The sequence below is a fragment of the Phascolarctos cinereus genome, unplaced genomic scaffold (assembly GCF_003287225.1).
Source record: "Phascolarctos cinereus isolate Bilbo 61053 unplaced genomic scaffold, phaCin_HiC Scaffold_3;HRSCAF=262, whole genome shotgun sequence".
NCBI lineage: Eukaryota > Metazoa > Chordata > Mammalia > Diprotodontia > Phascolarctidae > Phascolarctos > Phascolarctos cinereus.
Window position 1 is genome coordinate 184,753,446 of NW_027555736.1, and position 18,557 is coordinate 184,772,002.

Genomic DNA, 18,557 nt, shown 5'->3' on the forward strand with positions numbered 1-18,557 from the left:
GGTAGGATACTCACGAGTCTACATGGTTTTCAAAGGACAGGATGACAGGGTAGAGTGAGGTCTTGAAGGCACTCTCAGCAATGGCCTCCACTGCATCCTGGAGCAGGGGAATGTGTGGAGATTAGAACTCCAGGGATGCCCTTCACACAGCTCCTTTCCCCTCCTACCCCATAATCTACTCCCTCTTACCCCACCACCAGGCTACCTTTCCTTAAAGCTCTAGATCTCGGTTCTTCTCTGAGCCCTCCCAGCTCTTAGTCATAGCCCTTCCCAGATCTCTGATCTCCCTTTCTCCTTCTCCTTCCCAATCATCCCACCTTGAATAAAATGTCTGTGGTCATGGTGAAACCATGGGTGATGATGGGCTCTTCCTCAGGAGGCTTCCCTTTCCAGCAGTCAAGTTCCACACAGCGACAGCCAGAGAGCAAGACCTGTCTGTACATCTCTGAGGATGAGGGTCCTGAGAACTGGCCAGCTGAACAAGGGGATGGGGTAGGATCACTCAGGGTTAAGACCAGACATACAGTTTTTTAAAGCTGAAAGTCCATTAAATCTATCTAACCCCTTCATCTTACAGATGAGGAAACTGAGGCATGGAGAAGTGTCACACAGCTACCAAGTGTCTGAGTCTCTCCTACTGCTCTGGTCTGTCAGAGTCTTTTATTTTATCACACTTTTAGTATTTAAAACAGACCAAAAAGCAAAACATATTTTAAGAAGGACAGGATCTTATTGTCTGAGATGATATCTGAACTGAGGTCTATCCTGACACTAAGTTCAGTGCCCCATATACCACACCAATATTCCACTTCTGATTGATGATAAAACATACTATCCTCAAGCAGCACCCTCAACCCTTAGAGCTAAAAGTGGGGAAGAGGAACGGAAATGTTACTAAGGGATGAGATTCTTAGTCAAAGGTCAAAGATGGAGGTCTCAGGGTGGGCAGATGAATTGACTCTCTTGAAGCAGAGCTGTAACCAGCCATCTTTTTGTGCCTGGAGAAAGCACTCCTCATTTGAGGTAAGTGTGTGATCGTTTTCCAGTTTAAAGTACCTTCTACATGTAGTACCCCAGGGCAAAGCCCACTCACCTCACTATAGTTATAGGAGAGCTATCAAAATCTCCTTACTCTGAGGTAAGGAGCCTCACCTGTCAGGTAGGTATTGTGGGAGGAGTTAATGAAGTAGTGATTCAGAGGTTGACTCATGTCCTGGTTCAGTATCAGCTTGTCTTGGGCCACTATACTGTTCTCAGGACCACATAGGAACCAAACCATCCCCTCTGGGGATAGCTGACCTGAGGAAGAAAGAATGGCAAAGAATGGCAAAAAAGTTTCCATTATTTGGGGGAAAGTGTAGGAGCAGGGTCAGGGAGACAGGATGCTAAGGTTTGTTCCTCACTGCTAGACAAAAAAGAGGGTTCCAGGAGACCTTATTGAGTTAGGAAAGGAGGGGAGAAGGTCTGGCTATAGCTCAGAGAGAATGACTGAAAAAGTGGCTGGAGCCTCAAGATAGAAGGAAAATAGAGTTGGAAACCTAGAGAGGTGGGGAATTCAGGAATATAAGAGGGTAAAAAGAGGGCTTTGGGTAAAAAAAATTTGCAGGTAAGGAGCCTCACCCCTCTGGATGTTGATGCCACTGGGCTCATACTTTTCAATGAGGCATTGTACTTGGTCAGGTCGGGCTGGTGGGAAGAGTAAGGAGTTGAGTCGGGCATCCCGTTGTTTTTGGTTAATGAACTTGGTCAGATGCTCCTTGGTCATGTAAGGCTTTGCTTTGGCATGGCTGCAGTCCAAATAGAGAAGGAAAATCTTAGATTTAGAATCTCCAGGGATTCTGGGCTGACTCTAATAAGCTCCTGATCCAGTGCAGTGATAGCTACAATAGAAGGCCAGAGCCTGCTGATCCTGCCTGTAATAACCCAATCCCCTGATCCCAACCCAGCCTAACCCTTCTCCCATTAACCATGTCCTAGACTCATGCCCAGGAAACTCACTGAGAGGTGAAGATCTCATCAATTTCAGGTCGGGGACATAGATTCATGAGAAAACTCCTGTAGACAGGCTCAGGGAAATCCTCAGGATTGATGGAATCATTCTAGGGTTGAGAAGAGGAGGGGAAAAATTGGTTATCAACAAACTCTCTATCAGTTCCTCCCCTTCAGAGACTTCCTTGCCCAAAATGTTATAAAACTGTGTATACCCTTTGACCCAGCAATGCCACTACTAGGTTTGTTTCCCAAGGTGATCAGAAAAAAAGGAGACCTTATATGTTCTAAAATTTTTATAACTGTCTTTGTGGTGGCGAAGAACTGGAAATTGAGGGGATGCCCATCAATTGGGGAATGGCTAAACAAGTTGTGGCATGTGATTGTAATGGAATACTACTGTGCTTGTGACATACTGGCAGTGAAGAAGTCACTTTATCTCATCAAGAACCCTCTCAGCTAGTATTCCCTAACATCATTCAATCAATAATCACTTTTAAATACCTACTGTGTGCCAGGCTCTGGGGACACAAGTACAAAGAATGGACAAGTACAAAGAATAGTTGCAGATCTGTACTGGTGAAGGGAGTTCCCTCATCAAGTGTTCCCTATGCCAGGGAAATCACAGGTTCAGTCCAAAAAATGAAAAAAAAATTTTTTTAAATTTCAGAGCTAAGAGATTATCTAGACTGCTTATTCTCAAAGCTTTTGGTCTTTTTACCTACTTTAAAAAGAACTTTTGTTTATATGGGTTATGTCTATTAGTATTTAGCATATGAAAAATTTAAATGTCTTTGTTGTTGTTCAGATGTTTCCAGCTCTTCACAACCCCTTTTGGGGGTTTCTTGGCAAAGATACTGGAGTAACTTGCCATTTCTTCTCCAGCTCATTTTACAGATGAGGAAACTGAGGAAAAGAGTGTTAAGTGACTTTCGCAGGGTCACACAGCTAGTAAGTGTCTGAGGCTGGATTTGAACTCAAGTCTTCCTGACTCCAGGCCTAGCACTCTGTCCATGGCCACTGTAACACCTAGCTGCCCAAACTTTGTGACCCCATGGACCATAGCTGGCCACAGGATTTTCTTGGCAAAGATACTGGAGTGGTTTGACATTTCCTTCTCCAGTGAATTAAGGCAAACAGAGGTTAAGTGACTTGCCCAAGATCACACAGCTAAGAAGTATCTGAGGCTGGATTTAAACTCAGGTCTTCCTGACTTCCAGCCCAGTACTCTAACCACCGAGCCACCAGCAGCCTTAAAATATCTTAGTATCATGAAAATAGTTTTGGCCTTGTGAACTCCTTGAAAGTGCCTTGAGTACCCCAGAAGCCTCTGACCACACTTTGGTCTAGACCAGAGCTGTCAAACACAAGGCCCTCAAGTATCTCACAACATTTCCCCATTCAGCCTGAACCAGATTAAAATGTAATTCCTACCTCTTTAGGTGTGTTGATTTATTAACAAATAAAGAAATATGTAAACACATGTGGTTTTTTAAGTCAATATGTGGTCCACAGGATCCTTGTATGTGGTTTAGTGCCCTCTCCCACCCTGTTTCTCTTTGAGTCTGACATCACGAATCTGGACCAAGTCCTCTTATCACACAGATAAGTAAGGACTGACAAACTACAGTTAGCTGAACTTTGATCCCTATATTCCTAGACCCTTCTCTTCCACCTCCACTACTTGAAAACATAACTCAAAGCATGTTCCTTAATGATGGTAGGATTGGAAGGGTCATCTTTTTATAAGCGGGAACATGGCTAGGAAAGATAGAGTATTGAACCAGAGCCAGGAAGCTCTTCACTCTTTCAACCTCAGTTTCCTCATCTGTAAATGAGGCTAATAATAGCATCTATCTCACAGGGTTGTTAGGAGGATCAAATAAGATATGGAAAGGGCATTGCAAATTTTAAAGCACTATCTTTTAAAATTATCATCATTATTTATAAGAAATGAGAACTGAGAATTGATAGAGAAAGATGAGGATGTTCTTGGTAAATTTATATAAAGAAAGTTGGCTCCAGTGCTCTCCATGGCCTTCTCAATTTGAGAAGTCCACTGACCTTGCAGCCACCCCTGAGGGAGGGCAAGAGGAGGTGAGGGTGGGAGTGGGGCAAGAGCAAATGATACCGGGAGAGAAGTGCATACTCACTTTGCCCTTGGGAAGGTGACAGGCACTGAGGGCAGCCTCTACTCGTTTCCGGTCTGCAGGAAACATCTGAAAAAAACTGAAGGGGGAAGAGGCAAGGGAATGGCACAAATTGGGGAGAGGGTCAGGAGAAGGAGAAGAGTGAAGGAGAGGAAGAAGGAGGAAGTGGGGAGAGGTGCCAGCCCAAGACGGGGATAGGGATTTCTTGCACTCACTTCTTCACGGGGATCTTTCCTTCTGGATTGAGATGCATCTTGAGCTTTACTAGGCTAGGGTGAGAGGAGATCAACTTGTGAGGTCCCAGTTCCTCATCCTTCCTTCCTCCTCCCTCCCCCCCACACACACACACACACACACACACACACACACACACACACACACACACACTCCCCAGAGACTTAGCAAAAGCCTGTTGGGGAAGGTGGGAGCGATTATAAACAGTGGGGAAAGGAGAATCACTCACATCTTATCCAGGAACCTGCTCCGGGGGGCATTGGCTGTTAATGGGTTCTTAGCTAAGGCCAGAACATCTTCAGCCCAGTCCTGTGAGAGGCAAGAGATGAGAGAGCAGAGTCCAGGACTCATCATAATCCCAGTGGGATGCTTCTTCCTCTGCCCTTTCCTCTGAACTGAGGCCAAGGGCTCTCTCTAGGATTACCCAAGAGATGGAGGCTCCCCTGCCCTCCTATGAGAGCCAGTATATGGTATCCTCAGACCTTTGCTCACCACTTTTTTTTTTAAGCAATCGAGGTTAAGTGACTTGGCCAGGGTCACACAGCTAGTAAGTGTCTGAGGCTGGAGTTGAACTCAGGTCTTCCTGACTACAGGGCTGGAGCTTTATCCACTTCAGCACCTAGCTGCCCCTCCTCACCACTTCTTGAAACTCTCCTCCCCAACCCACCCCCACCCCAACCCCTCTCATGCACACACATACACATACACACCTTGCTGACATTCTCTTTGTAGGAGACAAAGTTATGGAAGGTCAGGTCCACCATGTCTGGGCCAGACACCACAGTCAGCGTCTTCAGCAGGAAGGTGTTGTCAGGGAAATCCAAGTTGAAAACCTCCCGAAGTTTCTGGGTCTGCAATAAACCCATTCAGGAGGGGTTTGAAGTGTCGGGGCAATAGCGAGGGAGAGGGCAAGCTAGGGAACTGTTCCCCCACCCCAACCATAGCAACATATCACTCTCAGCTCCTTCTCTCTCAAGGACTCCATCCGCAGGAGACATCATACCCAGTTCAGGGGAGGCCCCAAACAACACACCCTTCCAGCCCTTCCTGAGAACCACCTCCTTGCTCCCTCCTTCCTATCCTATCATTATCAAAAGAGAGGAGGGAAGGTAGAGCTGAGACATCCAATGTGGGAGAGGCTTGCCCAGGCTGTCCAGGTACCTACCTGTGGAAGTCCTGCTTCCCAATCCCCCAGGACCAAGCTCACTGCTGCTGCTCCTCCCCCAAATTTCCCTACCAACCTCACCTGCCCAGCCCAAGCAAGGCTTCCTACATAAGTGAAGCCTCATGTAGGCAGCAACCAAGGGACTCTGGTCAAGTCTGGGGAGCTCCAGGGGCAGGGCGGTTTGTAGAGATGTGCTCTAGACAAAACTGGCCAACTCTCTTTCCTCCCTGACCTTCTCTCCTAGCTCCTTGTCCTTTTTTTTTCTTTTTTTGGGGGGGAGAGGAAGAGAGGACAGCATCTCCTCAAAGGCTTGAGGAAAGGCCAAGGACCCAAGGATGGTATAGGTAGTAGGGAATATGTCCCTTTAGCCCTGGCTCTAGTTCTTGCCACCTAGCTCTGGGAAATTCCCTTCTTGCCCAGAATTCAGGTATCCCAGCCCCAACCCGCTCCAGGGTAGGGTCTCCACCCACTTCTTGTTCTATGCCCTTGGGTCATTTCTTCTCTGTGCATTAGCTTTGGGCCCTTCCCTTCCTCTTCTCCTGCTCCAGCAGGACCCATGCAGCCCTTTTTACCTTTGGCATCTTAGCAAACTTTCCAAACCTAGTGTCCCGAATGCTGGTGATGTCCAGGAACTCCATTTCCTGAGATAGGGTTTGAGAAGAAGATAGAGACAGAAAGGAGAAAGGTGGAGTTAAGATGAGAGAGCGTAGCTATCATAGCCCCTAAAAATGATCCATCCAAATACACCCTCCAGATAAGGCATGTCTGACTGTAGATGTCCAAACCCCTTGCTTTCCTAGAAAAAGATGGTATAGTTAGAGTGGACCATGGAATAGCCCTCCTGGTACCGAATTTCTTCCCTTTTCTTCTTCTTCTTAATAGCCTTTTGATCAGTCCTATCTTGCCCCACCCCTCCTTCCTTCCTTTTAGAGCTGACTAAAGGGCAAAACTCTGACTCAGGGGTTAGAAGATTTAGGATCTGACCCAAGCTCAGTCATTAAATAGCTGTGTTACCTTAGACAAGTCATTTCCCTCTCTGGACCTCAGCATCTTCTTCTGTAAAATGAGGAGCTCATACTCCAAATGATTTTTGTTGCCTTTTCCAACTCTAAAATCTTACTTTTTGACCTGTGTGGGGACCTCAGGAAGGACAGACATTCCTTGGAACTCTGGACACTGTCCTGGCTTCACTTTTCCTCCCTTCAATCATTCTGGTGGGGCCTGGCTCAGACCTTCCATTTGTGGACTTTCAGGCTTTCCCAACATTTTGTCTGGCAGATCACCCCAAACCCAGTCCTCTCCTTCACAGGAATTCTAGAGTCCAGGCAGTGGGAGCAACTAGACAGAAGATATGTGATGCATCAGGGAGTGTGTGTGTGTGTGTGTGTGTGTGTGTGTGTGTGTGTGTGTGTATAGAGAGGCTGGGTGTTTGGGAGGTGCTAGGGTGCTGGAGTTTTCCAGCTGTTCTTTGAGAGGAAGTGAAACCCTGACTCCACGTTCAGAGGCAAGCAAAGCGGTCATCTGGTCATTGTCTTTGGGCCTAGACTCTAGCTCTGCCCAGAGACAGGCACCAGGCAGTCCTTCCCCTCTTGTTCTAATGAGAGGCCTTGAGAGCTCGACCTTCTGTAACTTAGCTCCCTCTGGGACTTCTCTCCTGCACATGCCTCTTTGAACTATCCCAGGGACCATCTTCTCTCCCCTGTTGGAATAGGCTTGAGGTTGTATGCAAAAACAGAGGGAAAGGGGTGAAGGGCTGTCCTCACCTTGCTTTGATATGTCCAGTACAAGTAATAGCCATTGGGATCCACTCGAAGGATGACCGGGGATGCCATTGAAGTCTCCTGTAGAGAAAGGAGCTCAGTTCTTCAGTCCGGCACCCATCTTTCTCCCTCCCCTTCTTGTCCCCATTTTATCCTTCTCCCCTTCTCTTTTCCTTAGGCCAAGCTGAATTGTTTCAAGGCACCATGAAGTTGTTCTTGGCTCCCACTCTCTCATAAAAAGATAATCCTTTTCCTTGCCAAGGTAAACCCCACTCTATGCACCCTTGATCCCATCCTGTCTTCTCTAACAAAATCAACCCTACTTTCTCTCTTCAGTTGAGAGATTCTCTCTTCTCATCTAATCTCCTTATCTACTGGCTCTTTCCCTGCCGTCCATAAACACTTCTGTATCTCTCTCTCCCTAAAAAACACCACTTGATCTGACCATACCCTCTTGAGGTAGTACTATATCTCTCCTCCTTTTTTCAACTAAACTCACTGAGAAAGCTGTCTACAACTGCACCTCTAATTTTTGTCTTCTAACTCACTTCTAATCCCTCTGCAATCTGGCTTTGGACTTCATTATTCACCTGACTTCTTTCCAGAGTTACTAGTGATCTCCTAATTGCCATATCTCATGGCACTTTTCTCAAAAGATCCTCATCCGTCTTGGTCTGTCTGCAGCCCTTGACACTGCCGACAACCCTTTGCTCTTAGATATTCTCTCCCCTAAGCATTACCCAGGCATCCACAGCAGCTTCACAAGCAAAATTCCTTTTCCCATCCTCACCCCTCAGCATCCCCAAACCCTGCCCCCAGATCAATTCTGGTCTGTGGCAGGTGCCCCTTAGCAGGTGGGCTCTGTACTCCAGGGTAATAATTAATAAGTAAGAGCCCTCCCCCATGCCCTTTTCCTTTGGGGTGGACAAAAAATGAATTGCAAAGGATAAGCAGACATGAAGAGTTTGTGAACTGCATTGTGAATACCACACTTACTATCTTTCCCAAAACATATATCTGTCTCCTGAACTTCCATATTTTGATCCAAGATACCTCTAATCTCCCAAGTTAGCAATCCCTCACTGTCACTCTTGACTCCTCATTCGCCACCCCTCTATATCCCAGCAGGCCCAAATCTATTATAATAGCCTCATAATTGGTCTCCTTGCCTCCAGGCTTTCCCCAGCTCTAGTCCATCCTCCACAAAGAAGCTAAATTTATATTCTCAAATCTTGAGTCTGGACAAGTCAGTCTCCTATTTGACAAACTCGCATAGGTCCCTATTGATTCAATAAACAAATATGATTTCATCTTTATCTCATCTTTTTTAATTTCTATTTTTGTGTAAGTTTTATAATGTACACGATTATTAGTACTACAGAACACAAATAAGAACAGGGATAGGAATCAGACCTGGGATTTCATCGATCTAATCGCAAATCTGCATTAGTGGTAGGTGTTTCCTTATCTGGGGAATGATGAATGAGGAACCTTCCTCTACCAATGCAAATTTGCAACTCCTCTGTGACTTATGATCCTAGAAAGCTTCCTGGGACACAGAGAAGTAAAAAGCACAGGGTCACACAGCTAGTATATGTCAGGCACTCGAACTCAGGTCTTCTTGGCTCCAAAGGTAGCTCTCTATCCATTATGTCATGCTGTAAATGCATATAATTTAAAAATAAGAAATAAATATATGAAATATAACATTATGCATAATGTTATATAATATAAATTATATATAATGCTATATATTATATACAACATATGCAGCATTGTATATAATATATACAGCTGAACATAAAATATACAGCATTGTATATTATATGTAAATATATAATATAATAGCTAAATAAACATTTTGTGTCTGCATGCACAGTTTTTTTTTAACTGATAAGGATATGTTCTCAAAAAAGTTTGGAGACCACTGGAAGAAAGTCCAAACCCACAGTTTGACACCCATAATCCTCTTCAACCTTGCCCCTATTTTTCTAACCTTATCTCTCATGATAAAGTAAACCTCTTGGCCCATTTCAATGTCAAACAAATATGCCACAGACATTCCCACCTCCACACCTTTGCTGATATTATGCTCATATAATAGACACAGATATGTGTTTATATCTATCTATCTATCTATATATGTATATTTATATTTCAGTTTCCTTGTCTGTAAAATGGGGATAATAACAAACCTACCTTCCATTGTTGTGAGGATCAAATGAGATAATAGTTGTAAAGCACTTAGCATAGTGCCTGGCACATAGCAAGTACTATATAAATATCAGCTATTATTATCATTATCATGTATGTATATATGTGTCCATATATATATATAGAACAATGATGACATATATACATATATAGAACACTTCTAAGTTTGAAAAAAAAATTCACAGCCTTTGTAAGGTAGGTATTACAGGTATTACTACTCCCATTTTACAAATAAGGAAATGAAGCCCTAGCGAGGCTAGTGACTTTTCTAGAGTCATACAGCTAGTAGGCACTGTGGAGCTTGGTTGGACATCTACACTGAGGTCATCCACTGCCTCCTGAGCCATCTCCAGTCTTCTTGACTTTTGTCTTGCCAGGAGACTGATGACTTTGGGGAACTCTGTCTCACTCAAATCCAGTTCAAGTCAAGATGTCACCCATGACATCACTGGTCGTCCTCTTTGAAAACGAAGGTCGAACAACAACAGCTAGGAGGCATTGAAGGTGGGCTTTGAGCTGAGGTCTTCCTGCCTCCAAGTCCAGCATTCAATTTGCTATATACCAGCCTGCAGTTTTCTAAGCCTCATTCTTTCTTCAATGTCCAGTTCCAGTCCCACGTCCTCCCTGAAATATTCTTTGACCATCCCAGCTTGGAGAGAACTTTCCCTCGTCTGAAGTCTTCTAGTACCCTATGAAAGACCATGTCATCTCCCCCCATTCAATAAACCCCAGTGCCTCTCTATTACCTCCAGGAAATTCTCTATTTGGCTTTGATAGCTCCTCATAATCTGACTCCTTCCTACTGAGAGAAATTATTATTATACTATTATATCAATAACTAATTATTAAATTGGGATCCAGGCTTCTCTCTCCTATTTCCTCATTAAGGCGTAGTTCTTTCAATGTCAGTCTCTGAAGGACATAACCAATTGATGAGATTATTTCTAGCCTTCAAGGAACATGCTCTTCAATCTTGGACAGGACCCCACTCAATTAGGAGACCTAACTTCTGTTTAGAGTATAAACAGAATCCAATCTGGATGAGTTCTTATCTTGGGGAAAGGTCCTTGTACCCCTCCATTAGAGTTTAGGGTGACCCAGCTCATGAAAGAGAAAACTAACCAGAGAGGTCCAGATGGAGATGGTTTCCTCTGTCCAGATTGCTGGAGGCTACTGAGTCTCATGATCAAGCCACGTTCTCAGCAGGAAGAGCTAAAGCCCACCTACTCATTCAGTGTCCAACAATCAACGTTGATTTTCACTTGTCAGAGGCATTTCTTTTCAGAAGATTATTTAAGGTCTCCAGTGGGGGTCTTTGGTTACTAAGAGAAACCACCGACCATCAATTTATTGATTACTGGATAGGCTAATGAACAAATTGTTAATTACTCAGAAGATCTGTCTCTGGGGGCCTTTCATTCATCTCACTACCTTTACAATCTTCTTGCACCTCACTTCCCTCCACGCACTCTGTGAGCCCATGTAACTGGCCTTCTTTGCTGTCCCACTCACAAATGATGCTCCATTTCCTCACTCAGGGCATTTTCACTGGCTGTCTCCCATGCCTGGGATCTGATCCTTCCACATCTCTGCCTCCAGCTTCCCTGATTTCCTTTACTTTCTACAAGCAGTCTTTTCTGATCCCCTAGTACCTTCCCTCAGAAATATTCTCCAACATATCCTGTCTATATCTTGTTGGGACATGAGCTCCTTTAGAACAAAAGCTTTCTAGGAGAGCTTTTACCTTTCTTTGAGAGCTTAACACAATACCTGGCACATAGTAGGTGCTTAATAAATGCTTCTTGACTTGACTTTGTGGGCCATAACCCTATTTTCAAAGGGAGAAGCTGATTATATTTCACACTTTGGGCAAAGTGGCAAAAATAAAGATTTCAGCTTTGATATAAGAGAAAACTTCCTACCAATTTGAGCTGTCCAAAAGTGGAATGTCCAAAAGTGAACTCCCTTGGGCAAGAGTGAATTCTCAGCCACCTTCACTAGAGGTCTGGATGGTCATTTGCTGGGGACACTGTAGTGGGGATTCCTGTTCAGGTATGTGTTGGACCAGAGGACTACAAGGTCCCTTCTAATTCTGAGACCCTGTGATACTTAAATTCATTTTATTTCCCACACAAAACCATTTTGGAGGAAAGGGGTAGAGGGAAGGGAAATCAAGCTGGGCAAATGATTAATAATGTATGTGGGGCAACAAAAGCCTAATAGTATTCAGGAGGCTTCCTGATTAGCTGAAAGTAAACCTGGGATTGAGGGACAGGTAAATGAGCTTGAGCCAGAATATTCCAGGGCAAAAATGGCTAACTTAGATAGGACAAATAAATACTCACCAAAAAAATATATATAAAATACATAGATTAACAGAACAAGGAATTTTAAATTTTGTTGTTGTTCAGTCCTGTCTGACTCTTCGTGACCCCATTGGGGGCTTTCTTGGCAAAGATACTAGAGTGGTTTGCCATTTACTTCTCCATCTCTTTTTACAGATGAGGAAACTGAGGCAAACAGGGTTAAGTGATTTTCTTAGGGTCACACAGCTAGTAAGTACCAGAGGCTGGATTTAAACTCATAAAGATGAGTCTTCCTGACTCCAAACCCAGTGCACTACCTGGTGCAGATTAGTCCAATCTCAGAAAAACAAGCTATGAATGAACTCCCAAAGAGAAAACTCAGGTTCAGATGGACTTACCAACAAATTCTATCAGTCATTCCAAAAACAGCTAACTCTGACACTACGTGAATTGTTTCACAAATAGAAAAAAAAGACAAACTTTCTATGAATTGATATGGTACTAGTACCTAATCCAGGAGAATTAAAACCATATAGACCCATATTTCTAATGAATATTGATATAAAAATATGCAATGAAACATTAACCAAAAGGCTACCATCAGTGAATGATCTTTTCACAAGATAATTCACTATGACTATGCTAGATTCAAGGCTGGTTCAACATTAAGAAAACAGTAGATACAATAGACCATATTAATAACAAAAACAATAAATACAGAAAAGCCGCTGACAAAATATAACAGGTAGTTTCGTTAAAAACACTAGAAAGCATAAGAACAAACGAAGCTTTCCTTAATATGATTTTTTAAAAACCTATTGAAAACAAACAAACAAACAACTAGCTTTACCTATAATGGAAAAATGATAGAGGCCTTTCCAATATGATCTAGGATAAAGCAAGGCTGTTCACTGCCATCACTATTATTTAATAAAGTTCTGAACATTCATAGCAATAAGACAACAAAAAGAAATTGAGAGAATAAGCATGGGCAGAGAGGAAACAAATCATTACTATTTGCATGCAAATAAAATGAGATAATATTTGTAAAGTGTTTTGCAAATCTTAAAGCATTATGCAAATGCTAGTTATTATTATTGTTGTCTGTGTCACTCATTTGCCTCTTATGAGTTCTCTTTTTATGAATGCATCTTTTAGTTATCTTTTTATGAATGTCCTGTCTTACCAGCTACACTGTAAGCTGCTTGAGGGAATCATATAATCATAGATTTGGAGCTCAAAGGACATATAATCCCACTCCCCTCATTTTACACATAAGGAAATTGAGGCCAAGAAAAAGCTGTGACTTGCCCAAGGCCATAAGTACACTTATTTCTTCCACATCTCGACTTCCCGCATTAAGGATTCAATATATTCGATATATAAGGACAGGGTTAAGATAGATAGAGATAGAGATAGAGATAGAGATAGAGATAGAGATAGAGATAGAGATAGAGATAGAGATAGAGATAGAGATAGAGATAGAGATAGAGGTAGAGGTAGATATAGATAGATGTAGATGTAGATATAGATACAGATATAGATATAGATATAGATATAGATATAGATATAGATATAGATATAGATATAGATATAGATATAGATATAGAGATGGATATAGAGATGGATATAGAGATAGAGATAGAGATAGAGATAGAGATAGAGATAGAGATAGAGATAGAGATAGAGATAGATATAGATACAGATAGATATAGATATAGATATAGATATAGATATAGATATAGATATAGATATAGATATAGATATAGATATAGATATAGATATAGATATAGATATAGATATAGATAGATAGAGATAGAGATAGAGATAGAGATAGAGATAGAGATAGAGATAGAGATAGAGATAGAGATAGAGATAGAGATAGAGATAGATAGATATAGATATAGATATAGATATAGATATAGATATAGATATAGATATAGATATAGATATAGATATAGATATAGATATAGATATAGATATAGATATAGATATAGATATAGATGTATCTCAACGTATATCAGCATAAGAAATTATATGGGAATTTTTGGGGAGTTTTGCGGAAGACAAAATACAAAGCCCAGAGAACACAGAGCCTATGACCAAATATTTAACCTAAATTTTACAATAAGGTACTGTAAGCACCCCATAAAAGAAAAAGAAAAAAATTCAGACTTCTCCAGTACAAAGGGAGAGCCAAAAATTTTTACAAAATATTTTCCAGCTCATGTGGGCACCACCCTTAACCCCCTTGATGTGGAAGGGACAACTGTAATAAGTGTCAGAGGTAGGATTTGAATCCAGCTCCCTTGACTCCAAATCTAACACTCTTCCCACTGTACCAACAATGCCTCTCAAGGGAGGACTGTGTCTTATCCCTTACTGGGCACCTGTCACTAGCATAGTGCCCTGAATTGAAGTACGCACTTGATACATTTTTCTTTGCTGAATTCTACAGGTCAAGGACCATTAGCTACTTTGACCACTACAGAGGTGGGGGTGGGGCATGGGGGAGGAGTCACAGAGGTTTTGACTTGAAGAGGAATTCACAAGTCCCTGTAAGTCTTGACCTCAGGCTGGTTGGTAATAAACTTTCCCAGAAGAACTAAGAAAGTACTTCACTTTTCACTTTGGACCTGCTTCTCTTCTTTGGCCTGATTCCTGGAAACCTTACCACCTCCTCCTACCTCCTGCTTCCCCTTCCCCCTCCCCTCAAAAACCTATCCCCTCCCTTATTCCCATACCTTAGGGGCCATGGCCTGTCACCAAGGGGACCAGACTCACTTTCATGTGAAGTGATGCTAACTGGAGAGGCCCAGTGTCCCAGACTTCTTGTCTGATAGGTTAGCAATCCTGTTGACAGGGGGCAACTTGGTGCAGAGGAAAGAATTCTGGACTCGGGTCTCAGGACCTGAGTTTGAATCCTGTCTCTGCCACTAACTACCCATGTGACTTTGGCAGGTCCCAACCTCTCAGCCTCAGTTTCCTTATTTATAAAATGCAGGAGTTAAATTAGATGAAATTATAGGCTCTGTTCAACTCTAAGATTCTATGATATTTAAAATGTGGGGGTTGGCCTACAAGACCCCTAAGGTCCTTTCTGGCTACTTTGATCCTGTGACCTTATACCATCTGAGTCCCATCACCAGGAAGAAAGCCTCTTCCCAAGAGCAACTGATCTATATCCCAAGGTGTAGGAAAGCCACGTTAGCTGGGCCTTCTCTCTCCTTCCCTTAGGATTCAGGGGGTACAAGGACTTTGGTGCATAGCTTTGATTTCCAGAGAGTCTCTCCCTTGGAGAGAGGATTTCTTGGGTCCACCCTGGCACCCTTGCTCATATCTGATCCTTCCACACCCTTCCAGCTCCCCAGGCCCTGCAGCCACCCTTACATCTCTTCTTCCTCCCACTGCTTCCTCAGAAGATGGTTCCTGGTTTTCTTTTTAGTGACCCAAATGAAGAAGTTTTATGGGGGTGGGGAGGGGACAAATCACAGGAGACACAGCAGGGTTAGGGGACATGAAGAATCAGGGGTATATTGTAGGGCCCTAGCAGACCAAAGCCTCAACTGGTGTGTCGTGTAGGGGATGATGCAAATTCTCCGTCTTTCAGGGCTGATGGGACAGGCTTAAGAAAGCTGAGCCCTGGGGCAGCTAGGTGGTGCAGCGGATAGAGCACCCACCCTGAAGTCAGGAGGACCTGAGTCCAAATCCGGCCTCAGACCAAACATTTGACACTTACTAGCTGTGTGACCTTGGGCAAGTCACTTAACCCCAATTGCTGAAAGAAAGAAAGCTGAGCCCTGAAGCAAAGAAAAGCATAATCAGATAGCTCTAGTCTCCTTTATTAGCTGTGACAGCATGGAGTGCCCTGGATGCAGGAAAGCCTCCTGTTCCCTGGAGATTCCGGGGGTCTTCCATGATCTCACCTTATTTGCTCCCTTCCTCTAACAACCTGCACCCCGAGAGAGCTGAGCGAGGCCAAGCATCTCTTTGCAGCCCCTGCTCACTGGTCCCAGTGCCTCTCTACCCTGGAAGTGGAAGAGGTAGAGGGCCGGAATCCTAGCCTGAGGATCACTGAACAGGAGGGATAGAAAGGGAATCCTGAGCAACAGACTGGGAGACAGGGGACCGGGATTCCATCACAGCTCTGCCCCTATCTCCCTGCCTGACTCTGGATCCCAGACTTCTTCTATAGTGGATAGAGCTCTGGGACTGGAGTCAGGATGATCTGAGTTCAAATCCAGCCTCAGACATGTGTGACCCTAGGGAAGACATTTAACCTCTCTCCGCCCCAGTTTCCTGAACTATAAAATGGGGATAATATAACAGCACCTTCCTCCTAAAGCTGTTCAAATGAGATCTTAGCACAGTGCCTGGAGCACAGTAGACACTATATAAATGCTTATGCCCTTCCCTGCTGTCCCCCACCCTGATCTGACCCCCAATCAGAGAATAATCCTTAATCTTCCAGTTGGCAATGGGAAGAGACAAATGGGTAAATATTTTGATATCACTAATAGAGACTGACCTTGCCTCTCCAGTAACTGCCATGAAGCGGTCAAACACACGTTCAGGTATACACATCCATCCATACCATTAGAATACAAGCTCCTTGTGGGCAGAAATATTGATTCTGCCTTTGTATCCCCTGCCCCTCACACAGTGCCTGGCACATAGCAGGCACTTACTGAGTGCTAGGTTTGACTGATTGAGATACCCTCTGATCCACACCCACCCATGAGCACAGAGAAAGAATCACACAAAGACACGTACATGTTTTCAAATATGCGTGCTCACAATATGAATACAGCTACAACCACCCATTGACCCAAACAGATGAATCTGCAGATGAGGGGAAAACACATTTACACCCACAGACACACCCCACTCTTTGCCTTTGAAGAAGCCCTCAGCCCCAAAGGGTGGGAGAAGCCAGACTAGACTCACTGATCTCCCACTGCCATACCCACACAATCTGCCCTTACGACCTGACCTCACTAGGTTGCTAAGAAAGAGCCCCCCTGCACTGACTTCCTCCCAAGGTTCAGGCCCTCCGCTCTGCTACCCCACTCACATCATCCCATTTGATGAAGCGCTCTCCTCGAGTTAGATAGCTCTTCACCTCAGGGGGCAGCAGGACTGGATTGAGCAGAGACATGCTGCTACAGCAAGCTGGAAGAGGAGGGCAGTGCGGGCCAGTATGTGGGTGGGAAGCAGAGCAGAATGAAGCCGGTCTCACATGCTGCTCTCGCCCCAAGTATCCCAGTCCGGAAGTCCACACCCTCTTATAAGATGCACGAAGTTTGGGGGTAGCAGCCAGGTATCTATCTGCATTGCAAATCAGTGGCTGCCAGAGCACCTGTGCCCACTGACAGGCTACAGGAGGATCACGGTCTGGTCTAGGAAGACTTTACCAGCAGCTGCTGGGGAGGCCATAATTTCCTTCTCCTTCACCCCCTAACCCCCACCCCCAGCACTTCCTGCCTCAGGACTTCCTTCTCCTACTTCTCTATCGTCCTAAAGCAGCAGAGGTTAGACTGGAGGTGCCAGGTTCAAGATGCTTTTCTCTGTCACCCAGGGAGGATCCCCCAAAGGGGCTCAGTGAGACCCTCAGAAAGAATTCTGGGAAAACAGAGGAACAGGAAGCAGAGTCACCCAGGTTAAAAGCATAGGAGGGCTCCCAGGAGACATCATAGGATCTTAGGATCATATATTTAGAGTTCTTAGGGAGCCCAGAGGCCATCTTGTCCAACCTTTCTATTTTACAGATGAGGAAATGAGGCCTAGGATGGTAAGGTGACCTCTCTGAGGTCACTCCAGATAGTGAGTGGCATGGATGGAATTTGAACCAAGGCCCTGTGACTCCCAATTCAGACTTGAGTGACAGAAGCAGGGACATAAGAGAGGCCATCAGAAAGAGTTGGAGGAGGAAGGGGGAAGAGGGGAGAGCCAGCTGGAGGGAACCAGATTTAGGGTCATAGCTGGAGGCACTGAGTGTTTTGAATAAGCAAAATTTGCTAGGTGACCTAGTCATTCTTTCTCAGCACTTCCTCCCCATGAAAATCAGATGCAAGTGAGACAATCGGTTTACCTCTCAAACATACACCCCTATCTCCTCCATCAGAGTTTCACTGTCTTGGCCCCTGGAGACCTGTCCTTTCCCCCTCCCCAGCTTCCCATTAAGTTACCCTTTGCAGTTTCACTGATGAAGGCTGTGCTTGCTAGAATCCCTCTCTCTCATCTGTCTGCCCAGGACCCTGGATGAGAGGTCCTAGACCTGAGTCATATCTCCCATCGACCTCCTGGGGATCTGAAGCCTTCCCCATAAGGACTGGGCCCCCTTCCCAAGGCAGCCCCACCTCTAGCCCACACTAACTCTCACTGGGGACAGTAGCTGTGTCCTCTTCTATGGAGCAGAGCAGGGACCCGGCCCTACCCCACTTCCTCTTGCCTAACTAGCTCCTCTTATCTTCCTCCATCCAGCCCAGTAGGGGAAGCAAGGAGCACCACCCATCAGCTTACTTCCCCTGTGAGGAGCTTGCCTGGCTGACCCAGACCCCACCTTGGGGCCCCTCAACCCTTTTGAGCAGTCGTAGTCTGCAGAACAACAAACGTGCTGGACCCCAAGAAATATAGACCCTTCCATCATCTCCCACTCTCATGGGCCATTCCACACTAGCAAAGAAATCAGAAAGAGATCAGCCAGGCAAGGTTGGCAGTTGCTTCTGTCTTTGTCCAT

The 18,557-nt window shown here is 44.4% G+C and overlaps 1 protein-coding gene across 7 annotated transcripts in view; it reads right to left on the reverse strand.

The window, feature by feature from the left end:
* PLCB2 (phospholipase C beta 2) overlaps positions 1-17,288 on the reverse strand; it is a 37,479-nt gene extending 20,191 nt beyond the window's left edge. For 2 of the 7 annotated variants that reach the window (XM_021009320.2, XM_021009319.2), the window contains exons 1-12: positions 16,893-17,285; positions 7,302-7,379; positions 6,111-6,179; positions 5,084-5,224; positions 4,603-4,682; positions 4,355-4,408; positions 4,143-4,218; positions 1,999-2,099; positions 1,621-1,787; positions 1,153-1,299; positions 318-475; positions 15-97 (exon numbers count right to left, since the gene is read on the reverse strand). In XM_021009320.2, coding sequence (XP_020864979.1) covers positions 15-97; positions 318-475; positions 1,153-1,299; positions 1,621-1,787; positions 1,999-2,099; positions 4,143-4,218; positions 4,355-4,408; positions 4,603-4,682; positions 5,084-5,224; positions 6,111-6,179; positions 7,302-7,379; positions 16,893-16,976 — 1,238 coding nt within the window. In that variant the 5' untranslated portion in view covers positions 16,977-17,285. Of the gene's footprint in view, positions 1-14; positions 98-317; positions 476-1,152; positions 1,300-1,620; positions 1,788-1,998; positions 2,100-4,142; positions 4,219-4,354; positions 4,409-4,602; positions 4,683-5,083; positions 5,225-6,110; positions 6,180-7,301; positions 7,380-8,711; positions 8,848-16,892 lie in introns of those variants that run through there. The other 5 variants (XM_078151345.1, XM_021009322.2, XM_021009321.2 and 2 more) reach the window with 4 other exon arrangements.
* Between the last annotated feature and the right edge of the window lie 1,269 nt (positions 17,289-18,557).